Raw genomic sequence first — 11,585 nt, forward strand, 5'->3', positions numbered from 1 at the left:
GATGGCCTCTGGTGTCTCCTTTTCTGTCTCATGGTCTCTGATATGCTGTGGATCTAAATGTTCTCACCAGGCTGTAGGCTCTCTGGGAGGAGTGATCTTAGCCTAGAACCTGTCTTTTTTTTTGAGCCAGAGTCTCACTCTGTCACCCAGGCTGGAGTGCAGTGGCATGATCCCAACTCACTGCAACCTCTGCCTCCTGGGTTCAAGCGATTCTCCTGTCTCATCCTCCAGAGTAGCTGGGATTACAGGCACCCACCACCACACCCAGCCTCCCAAAGTGCTGGGATTATAGGCGTGAACCACTGCATCTACCACAGGGATCCAGCCTAGAGCTGAGGATGGACCCAGGTCATGTTAGGTGCCTGGGAGGTAATCGGCCGGTGGTTACCTGGGTGCATGGGCACCACCTCAGCTCCAGCCTGGGTCTCATGTGGTCTTAAGGCTCCTCTGCCCCGCAGCATCCATGTATAGATGCCCCTGCAACTCCCAAGTCTCTCCAGGCCCCAGCCAGGGAATGGGGTACAGGTGCCAGGGCCTCTCCTGGGTCATCTGACCTCAGCCCAGTTAGTCCTTTCCTTCTCTTTCCAGAAGTGAAGAGCCCACGCCTTTAAAAAATAGTTATTGTGTACTTGCAGCCACGCTAAGGAAACCAGGAGGCCCTGCACTGATGGCTTTTCAAGATGGCATTTTGTGACAAGGGCATACCGTTTGGAAGTTCAAGTTCATAATGAATGGCTCATATTGTCACAGAGCAAGGAGCATTCGCGATCGGCTCTCCAGCTGTGCTCCTGTGTACTGACACTGCGGGAAGCCTATACCTCCCCTCCCTGTGAAAACCATTAAGGCAGCTTTCAGAGAGGAAAACATCTTGGCTTCCAAATGCATTAAGAATTTGCATCTGCAGGAGCTAGGATTCCACGTTGCCAGCCTGAGAGTCTCTCTCTGGCCCAGGGAGCTGGTCTTGGAGGAGGGCTGGCGGGATTTGCATTAGCAAAAGTTGCTCTGAGTCTCCCCTGGTTTTCTTTTCCACAGCCAACGATGGGGATTACTGGCGCCTCCTGAACCCTGGAGAGTATGTGGTCACAGCAAAGGCCGAAGGCTTCACTGCATCCACCAAGAACTGTATGGTTGGCTATGACATGGGGGCCACACGATGTGACTTCACACTTAGCAAAACCAACATGGCCAGGATCCGAGAGATCATGGAGAAGTTTGGGAAGCAGCCCGTCAGCCTGCCAGCCAGGAGGCTGAAGCTGCGGGGGCGGAAGAGACGACAGCGTGGGTGACCCTCCTGGGCCCTGGAGACCCGTCTGGGACCCACGCAAATTAAACCAACTTGGTAGTGGCTCCATAGTGGACTCGCTCACTGTTGTTCCCTCTGTAATTCAAGAAGTGCCTGGAAGAGAGTGTGCATTGTGAGGCAGGTCCCCAAAGGGAAGGCTGGAGGCTGAGGCTGTTTTCTTTTCTTTGTTCCCATTTATCCAAATAACTTGGACAGAGCAGCAAAGAAAAGCTGATGGGAGTGAGAGAACTCAGCAAGCCAACCTGGGAATCAGAGAGAGAAAGAGAAAGAGGGGAGCCTGTCCATTCAGAGCCTCCTGGCTGCCTGGAAAAGGATTCTGGTGCTTCCCCTGTCTGCGTGACAGCAAAGTTTCCACATGCATTTGCAATTTGCACAGCTAAAATTGCAGCATTTCCCCAGCTGGGCTGTCCCAAATGTTACCATTTGAGATGCTCCCAGGCATCCTTCGAGAATCCACCCTCTCTGGCCCTGGGACATTGCAAGCTGCTACAGACAAATTCTGTGTTCTATTGACAATAGTGTCATTGCCAAGTGCACATCAGTGAGCCTCTTGAATCCATTTAGTCTCCTTTTTCAACAAAGAAGTGTGTTCAGAAAAGGAGAGAGAGGCTGAGATCATTCAGGAGTTTTGTTGGGCAGCAAGCATGGAGCTTCTTGCACAAATTCTGGGTCCATAAAGAACCCCTAAACTCCCTGCTGATCCAGTAGCCCTGGAGTCTCCCCAAGTAGGGAAAGCCAGAGGTGCCAGCCTTCCTGAGGGGCCAGATAATTTAGCCTGGATCTCCTCTTTTACCTGCTAGGACTGGAAAGAGCCAGAAGGGGGGTGGCCTGAAGCCCTCTCTCTGCTTGAGGGGTTGCCCTGTGTGAATTGCATGCTCATGGGCTGGCCTCATGTCAGTCTGGGAGTTATTTTTGATATGTGGAATGCCAGATCTTCCAAATTAGGCTAATTGTAATGAAAACCTCTTAGGATTATCTGTGGAGCATCAGTTTGGGAAGAATTATTGAATTATCTTGCAAGAAAAAAGTGTGTCTCCGTTTTTGTTAATGTTGCTGCCTCATTGACCTGGGAAAAATGAAAAAAAAATAATAATAAAGAAAGCAAATGGAAGACCCTTCTGGTGTGTCTGGCTTTTCTGGGTAGGCTTGCAGCCACCCCACTACCTCTTTCTGAGGTTGGTCAGCCTACACAAGGTGCCTGCTTGGGGGTGGCCATCCTACACCCCGACTAAGCTCAGCACTGATGCTGGCAGCACTGTGTTCCCTGCCTCCTTCCTAGGAGAGACACATGTTTGGGACCCACTATTGGCTCTTGGAGATGCCCGTGAGCATCTTTAGAGAAAAGGTTCTCATGTAGCTTTTGCACAATCTATACTCAGGGTCAGCTAACTTTTCTTTAAAAGGGTCACTAAATATCTCAGGCTTTGCAAGCCACACAGTCTCTGTCATAACCACTCAGCTCTGCTATTGTAGCACAAAAGCAGACATACACAGTACAGAAATGAATGGGCCAGCACTTTGGGAGGCCGAGGTGGGCAGACTGCCTGAGGTCAGGAGTTCAAGACCAGCCTGGATAACATGATAAAACCCTGTCTCTACTAAATATATAAAAATTAGCTGGGTGTGGTGGCACGTGCCTGTAGTCCCAGCTACTCAGGTGGCTGAGGCAGGAGAATCATTTCAACCGGGAGGCATAGGTTGCAGTGAGCCAAGATCGCATAATTGCACTCCAGCCTGGATGACAAGAGAAAGACTCCGTCTCAAAAAAAAAAAAGAAAAGAAATGAATGGGCATGACTGCATTCCAGTACATCTTTATTTACAAAAACAGGTGGCAGCTGGATTTGGCCTGCAAGCTAGGGCATAGTCGCATAGTCAGCTCCTGCTATAAGCTGTTGTTGGCTGATAGAACTTTCCGTGATGATGGAAAGGTCTTATTGCGTGCTGTCGAATGCCACAGCACTGGCCATGTGTGGCTATTGAGTACTTTAAAGGTGGTCAGTGAAGCTTAAAAACTGGGTTTCTCGTATTATAGAATTTTAATTTTAATTTGACTTTTAATAGCCACTTGTGGCTAAAGGCTACATATTGGACCACACAGATCTCAACTAAGCCCATGGTAGGAAAATCTGACCCTTGCAGCAGTAGATATGGAGGTGGTGCTATAAAGCATTTAAAACTATAAACCACCTTTGTATTTCAGAAGGTGGAGTTGCGAGGGTGAAAGAGATGATGGTGCAAGTGACCCTTCTGGGCCCTTGAGACATGTCCTGGACCCACAATTTAAACCCGAGCAATCCCACATTTGCTTGGAAGATTGTGGATTTGTCCAGTCCCTGCCATGCTGACCCAGAGGCCAGGTCCTGGCCCTTGGTGCCGAGATGGCTCGAACTCTATTCCAGTAGTCAGTTCTGGAACTTGCAGCGCTACTGCACACAGCCTACTGCGTCCATGCCATTCTAGGCCCTCCCTGCAGCCTTGTCACCAAACTGAGCCTGTTTGCAGGCACCTTGGGATCGCAGGCAGGGGCTCTGCATTCAGGGCTGGCCAGGACTCTTTGGTGTGTGATGTGAGGTCAGGCATCCTCTCTAATCTCTCATCTACTCCTGCAAAGTAAAGCCCTCAGGCTTCATAGACTCTAAAGGTCAGGCTGGCTGTGGCATCCGATGATTTCTGGCAGAGAGCCAACATCCTGGATTCCTAAAGCTCTGTTCTGTTGGAGTCACTTCTCTCCTCGGCCCCTCCATGACACAGCGGCTCCTCACTGGACCTTCAAGCCCACACCACCTTCCTTGACTCGGAGCCCGGAACCTCTCTCCTACTTGCCTTCTCTCCTGCTTTTCAGTTGGAATTACCCTCCTAGATCTTTCCCTAGGTTCAGCTTGGGTCTCTGCACACAGCTGAAAAACCCTCCTGCTTCTCTCCAGTCCTGTCTCAAATGCCTCCTCCTCCAGGAAGCCTTTCCCTTCTCAGGACCATGGTGATTTCTCACTCCTTTGAACAAATCTGCAGAGCCCTCAGGGCCTCTCAGAGGAGTTGTGTTACTTCGGGTTCTCTCCGCTGTTGGTCTGGAAGCTCCCAAGGGCAGGACCTGCATCCTCCTTGCTTCCCACTCCTGCAGGGCCGCTCCCCACTGCAGCAGGTGCACCATGAACACATGTGAAGCTGAGCCAGCCTCTGCCATGTGGTGCTCTCTTTGTAGGATTCCCTTAACAAATTCACAAAATGTGACTTGATAAATTGAAAATCTATACTTTGAATTTATTTGGTGTCTTTTTACCTCTTCAAGAGTCTTCATTTTTATAAGTGAAATCTGGTACTTGACTGAGTAGAAACACGTCCACAGATTGACAGGCTGTTTGTTTGAGATGTTTTTCTGCAGGATAAAATCAACCAACATGGTATGTCTCTTTCTGACAGAGTCCAGTGCCTGTCTACTGTCTTCATCCTCCCACGCGGGTCCTAGGAGGGCCGCAGCAGCATCACCCTCTTTCATGTCTGTTTTATGTTGAGGGGCACTTAAGGAGCTGTGCAGAGCAGGAGCTCAAATCAGCATTTGTCAGCAATCACAGGCCACTTTCTATGAGTTTTGGAGCCTGGTCTTTACCAGGAAACTCCAGGCATTATTCAGTGTACACAACGGCATTACAACACCTTGAAACTGTCATGTGGTGTTAGCACACAATCATACCAGGAAAGAGTCCCAGGTTTGCAGGTTCAGAATCAGCTTTAGAGGCTGCCACCCTGCCTGAAGAAGCCCACATGTCCATGCCACTTTGTGCTGTGTCCCTGATCCCATGGGGTGGTCACAGTGTGGAGGGAGCTGCTGCTTACGGAGCCACAACCCAGCAGGACTGGCCAGAAGGAGGCAGAGCCTGGCTCACAGCAGCCCAAATCTGCCTCTACTACTGAGCTCTGTGTACTAGGGTGACCTGTCCTGAGACCATGGGGGCTCTTCCTCCTGTCTGTCGATGCCCCTGACAAACACATCCCCAACTTCCCAGTCAATGCACAGGAAATCAAGGGAAAATCAGAAAATAAGTTCATGGCCCACTGCGGTGGCTCATGCCTGCAATCCCAGCACTTTGGGAGGCTGAGGCAGGTGGATTACAAGGTCAGGAGATTGAGACCAGTCTGGCCAAAATGGTGAAAACCCGTCTCTACTAAAAATACAAAAATCAGCCGGGTGTGGTGGTGCATGCCTGTAATCCCAGCTACTCAGGAGGCTGAGGCAGGAGAATCATTTGAACCTGGGAGGCAGAGGTTGCAGTGAGCCAAGATCAAGCCATTGCACTCCAGCCTGGGCAATAGAGTTAGACTCCATCTCAAAAAAAAAAAAAAAAAAAAAGTTCAGAGAGCTGAAACACATGCGGCAGAGCCTTCCAGTATCTTCTGGTGTATACAGAGGGCAATGGCAGGTCTTTAGAGCTGACGGGCAGCCATGAAGTCAACGAGCCTGGGGATGGCACCTAGGCTTCCTCTTGCAGGCCACCTCTGGTTTATCGGTAGTCCTTGCTTGGAGCTCTGTGTTAAGAAGAATTCTGAGGCAGAGAGCTGGCTCAATGAAAAGATGCTCCAACTGATTATCTATGTCTGCTCTGGGTATGGCAAAGGTGAGGGCACGGATGCCTGCTGTCTCCATCCCTGAGCTAGTCTAGTCCCCCTGCGGGTAGAGACAGGAAAAATGAGGCCCAGGGAGGGGCATGAAGTGTCCAAAGTCCCGTTTCAGTTCGTGCAGAGGCTGAACTCTCAGGACAGTGCTCTTTCCACTGCTTGCCTGGGAACCTGGAATTAGGTCTGGGCGCAGGCCAGGGGGCTGAGCCTCTTGACCTGCAGGGCCAACTTTCCCAGGAGCAGCTCACACGCTGGGCAGTGACCGAACATTGGGAACCATGGGTGCATTTCAGCAATCAGAGGACAAAGGATGGAGCCCTTGTGTGATGAAGGTGGCTGGGGAATCTGCTAAGGAGGAGCCGATTGAATATGTAGCAGAGCCGGCGGAAGCTCATCGGGCCTGATTCTGGATGTCCTTTGCTATCATAGCTTCCTGTCGGCTTGAGATGACCTAAGAGCCGATGATGTCCTGACTTCCCAAAAGCTGACAGTTTTGATTTGCAGTTGGTAACGCCCAATTTGATTTGCGGTTGGTAAGGCCCGATTTGATCTGCGGTTGGTAACGCCCGTCCTATGTGCAGCTTCCACATCCTTTGCAACCTGGTTGGTGTGCTGGGCACTGTGGGGATCAGCACCACCCTGGCATTTCTTGTTATCTAATCTGTCTTGAGGGCCAGCCTGACAGAGGAAGAGGACAGTAGTTCTACCCAGTGCTCACAGGTGCTGTGGATAGTGGACTCTGTCCCTGCCTCACACATGTGTCAACATCTGCAGGGAAGGCCACTTTCTGGAGCTCTCACCCAGCCTCCCTGAGCAAGGCTGAGTGGTGAGTAGCCACTGAAATGTCAGTCCATCATTATGAGTCAGCACCCACCCGCCTCCCTCGCCTCCAAGGCCTTCAGGATAGCAGTCAGTAAAGCAAAGTGTCGGGGAGCAATACATTCAGTGCTGTTCTCTTCAAATTATCTCTAAACAAACATTTTAAAAATTCTGTTTTGAAATGCAAATCAAAACCACAATGAGATACCACCTTACACCACGCAGAATGCCTATTGTTTAAAAGTCAAAAAATAACTAGGAGATATCCCACTCTCACCATAGCCCGCTTTTGTTTCAGATCATTTTGATGCTGAAAGTCTAAGCATCTCAAATATATCACATTGAACTGAATCCCCATGACAATCCTAAGAGGCAGAGATTCCTATACACATTTTAGAGATGTGGAAACAAGTCCTGGGGATATGAGGTGACTTGTTTAAAGTTGCTCAGTTGGCAAGAGGTGGCACTGGGACCAAACTAAAGCTCATCCACCCCAAAGCTCCATCTTTTCCTTCTGTATCCCATCCCCAGGGAAGTATAGTGACACAGGTTAGGTCCCTGCACAGCCTAAGGTAAATTATGTACTTTATGAATCTCAGTCTACTCATCTATAAAATGGGCATAGTAGGCCGGGCGCGGTGGCTCACGCCTGTAATCCCAGCACTTTGGGAGGCCGAGGTGGGCGGATCATGAGGTCAGGAGGTTGAGATCATCCTGGCTAACACAGTGAAACCCCATCTCTACTAAAAATACAAAAAATCAGCCAAGTGTGGTGACACGCACCTGTAATTCCAGCTATTCGGGAGGCTGAGGCAGGAGAATCGCTTGAACCTGGGAGGCAGAGGTTGCAGTGAACTGAGATCACACCACTCCACTCCTGCCTGGGTGATAGAGCGAGACTCTGTCTCAAAAGAAAAAATAAGAAAAAAGATGGGCATAGTAAACAGGGCCTACCTTGCATATCCTGGGGCTCCAGTGAAGAGCATTTAGACAGGCACCCAGCACATGGCAAGTACTGAGATGCAGAGCAGCTGCTGATTATTGTTTTCAGGTACTATGTTCCCAGCAGTGTGCTATTTAACACCCCTTGTCATCTTCACAACTACATTTAGAGGTAAATATTATTATTCCCTTTTTTCAAATGAGGAAAGGCTGAGGGCATGCATAGATGTATGTAGTTAGACGTTGTAGTATGGTTTTTCCAAGTTAATCACCAGGATGGAAGAAGCTGTTTTGATGCACTCCTTACTTTGCTCTTGAAGCCTGCATTAGCTGAGTGGTGAGGGAAGTGGGAGCTGAGCCCAGGAGGGAAGCAATCAGTTACAGAAGCAGGTTTCCTGGCCATGGAAACCCTTACTGCATGGGGTTGGTGTTCAATGAATTTTTGTTGAAAATAATGGCCCCTGTCTGACTCTGCCATGCTCTTCATCCTCCCCAAGCATGAGCACAGCTGTCAGGCTCCCTGTGGGGACTAGGGGAAGACAGCAAAGGCCATGATCCCATCCTTTGGGCATTGCTCCTTTCCAGCTCCTGGAAGTCCAGAGACTCCACAATATCAGGTTCCAGCTCTGGGCCTTCTGCCAACCTGCAGGGAAAAACAGCACCGGGCCTGGGGTGGGAGCAAGAGACGGGGCCTTGAGGCCTGTGGAGAAAGGCAGCCCCAGGCCACTGGAGGAAGAAAAAAGCCCTCCTCACTGCACTTCCCTGGGGATGGGATCAAAAAGGAAAAGATGGAGCTTTGGGTTGGATGAGCTTTAGTTTGGTCCTAGTGCCATCTCTTACCATCTGAGTGACTTTGAGCAAGTCACCTCATCGCCCTGGGACTTGTTTCCAAATCTCTAAAACGCCTATAGTAAGGTCTGTCTCTTAGGATTGTCGCGGGGATCCAACTCAACGTAATATATTTGAAATGCTGAGACCTTCAACGTGGAAATGATCTGAAAGAAAAGTGGGCTATTGTTAGAGCAGAGTGCAGCCCACTTTAGAGAACAGACCAACAGTTTCTAAAAATGTTAACTATGGAGTTCCCATATGATCCAGCGATCCTAGTCCTAGGTATATACCCAATAGACACGAAAACATATGTCAACATAAAACGTGTGCACAAATATTTACAGCAGTGTTATTCATGACAGCCAACGTGTAGGAACAACCCACATGCCAAGGGGTGAACGGACAAACAAAATGTGGCATATTCAGACCGCGGCATATTATCTGGTAATGAAAAGGAACGAAATACTGATACACGCTACAACATGGATGAACCTTGAACACATTATGCTAAGTGAAAGAAGTTAGTCACAAATGGCCACCTCTTGTGTGGTTCCATTTATATGAACTGTCTGGAACAGGCAAATCCGTAGAGACAGAAAGCAGATTAGTGATTGCCTGGGGCTGGGGTGATAGGAGATTGAGGAGGTGTTGGGGTGCGTGAAGGCTGAGGGGTACAGGCTTCCTTTCATGGTTAAGTCTTTCAAAACTGATTGTGGTGATGGCTGCATAACTCTGAAAAGCCATTGTATATTCTAGACAGGTGAACTCTATGATTCACTGATTATTTCACTCCAAGGCTGTTTTTTAAAAAACCATAACCATACCTCATTAAATAGGCATCATTTTCAAATATGACATTCCAGGCAAGACTTTGGTAGCTGTAATAGTCCATTCTCCCATTGCTATAAAGAATTGCCTGGCCTGTGAGGGGGCTCATGCCGGTAATCCCAGCACTTTGGGAGGATGAGGCAGGAGGATCCATTGAGGCCAGGAGTTCAAGACCAGTCTGGGCAACATGGCAATATCCCATCTCTACTAAAAATACAAAAAATTAGCTGGGCATGGGGGCGTGTGCTTCCAGTGCCAGGTACTCAGGGGGCTGAGGTGAGAGGATCACCTGAACCCAAGAGGTCAAGGCTGCAGTGAGCAGTGATCGTGCCACTGCACTCTAGCCTGAACAACAGAGTGAGACACTGTCTCAAAAAAACAAAACAAAACAAAACAAAAAAACACCTGAGACTGGGTAATTTGTAAAGAAAAGAGGTTTAGTTGGCTCACAGTTCTGCAGGCTAGGCAGGAGCATGGTGACTCAGGAAACTTACAATCATTGCAGAAGGTGAAGGGGATGCCAGCACTTCACATAGTTGGAGCAGAAGAAAGAGAGCGCAGAGGGAGGCTTTTAAATGACCAGATCTCATGAGAACTCTATCATTTAGGATGATGGTGCTAAACCATTAGAAACCACCCCTATGGTTCAGTTACCTCCCATCCGACCCCACCTCCAGCATTGGGAATTACATTTCAACATGCGATTTGAGTGGGGACACAGAGCCAAACCATATCGGTTGCATAACCAATTTTTCGAGTTATATGCAAGTGAAAAAGGAGGACAGATTCCTACTATGCAAATAGCCATACCAAGCCATCCAAAGTAGGGAGCCTCAGGAAGAGTTTCTCAATTCAGGAAGTAAGAACCAAGGCAAATAAAATTCACTTTCCAAGTTGGTTCTCCACAAGCTCATTCATGTTCTGGAATAAACTGACACTTTACCTGAAGATAGATATCAGGAGTCTGTGAGGTCAGGACTGATTGACTAAGGATACTAAGATGTTATTAACATGCAATACATTCACTGCTGTTCTCTTCAAGTTATCTCTAAACAAGCATTTAAAAATTCTGTTTTGAAATGCAAATCAAAACCACAATGAGATACCATGTCACACCAGTCAGAATGGCTATTATTAAAAAGTCAAAAAATAACAGATGCTGGTCAGGTTGTGGAGAAAAAGGAACACTTATACACTGTTGGTGGGAGTGTGAATTAGTTCAGCCATTGTGAAAGACAGTGTGGCAATTCCTCAAGGACCTAAAGACAAGAAATACTGTTCCACCCAGCAATCCCATTACTAGGAACATAGCCAGAGGAATAGAAATAATTCTGTTATAAACACACATTCACACAAATGTTCATTACAGCACTAATCACAATAGCAAAGACATGAAATCAACCTAAATGCCTATCAATGGTAGACTGGATAAAGAACATGTGGCATATATACACCATGGAATACTATGCAGCCATGAAAAAGAATGAGATCATGTCCTTGGCAGGGACATGGATGAGGCTGCAGGCCATTATCCTTAGAAAACTAATGCAGGAACAGAAAACCAAATCCTGCACGCTCTCACTTATAAGTGGGAGCTAAATGATGAGAACACATAGATAGATACATAGAGGGGAACAATGCCCACTGCGGTCTATTGGAGGGTGGAAGGTGGGAGGAGCAAGAGGATCAGGAAAAACAGCTAATACTTGGGTGATGAAATAATCTGTACAACAAACCCCCATGACACAAGTTTACCTTTGAAACAAACCTGCATATGTACCCCTGAACTTGAAATAAAAGTTAAAAAAATAAAATTATCTGTTTCAATTGCCAATACAGAAAACAGTGATAGTTATAACCCCAACATCAAAAGTTTTATAAGGTCTTTCATAAGTTTTATGAGTGTAAGTTATCTGGATACCAAAAACATCTGAGAAATGTTGCTTTAGGACCAAACTACTGTTTTCCTTAAAAGACAAGCACACACTGTTGTATTTCTCTGTTAGTGCTGCTTCTAGCATAGTCTCAACAACTTCTATCAATTACAATTTTAACTAAAGTAAATAATGTCTCTTTCATAGAGCAAACTGTGAAACATTAGTTGAGAACTGCTATCACATACCAGCATTTTAGCAAATTAACAACTCCTTAATTGATGCAACAGTTTCTATAGCCATATACCTACCTCTCTTAAAGAAACGCTACAAACAGCAAAAATGTACATGCTCACTAATATGGCCTGAGCATTT

The 11,585-nt window shown here is 47.6% G+C and overlaps 1 protein-coding gene across 1 annotated transcript in view; it reads left to right on the forward strand.

The window, feature by feature from the left end:
* Positions 1-2,421, forward strand: part of CPXM2 (carboxypeptidase X, M14 family member 2) — a 153,060-nt gene extending 150,639 nt beyond the window's left edge. Inside the window, exon 14 of the mRNA XM_033180031.1 lies at positions 1,033-2,421. Within this exon, the coding sequence (XP_033035922.1) occupies positions 1,033-1,286 (254 nt within the window). The 3' untranslated portion in view covers positions 1,287-2,421. The remainder of the gene's footprint in view (positions 1-1,032) is intronic.
* Positions 2,422-11,585: the final 9,164 nt, after the last annotated feature.

This window comes from Trachypithecus francoisi, unplaced genomic scaffold (genome assembly GCF_009764315.1).
Source record: "Trachypithecus francoisi isolate TF-2019V2 unplaced genomic scaffold, Tfra_2.0 Contig01579, whole genome shotgun sequence".
Lineage (NCBI taxonomy): Eukaryota > Metazoa > Chordata > Mammalia > Primates > Cercopithecidae > Trachypithecus > Trachypithecus francoisi.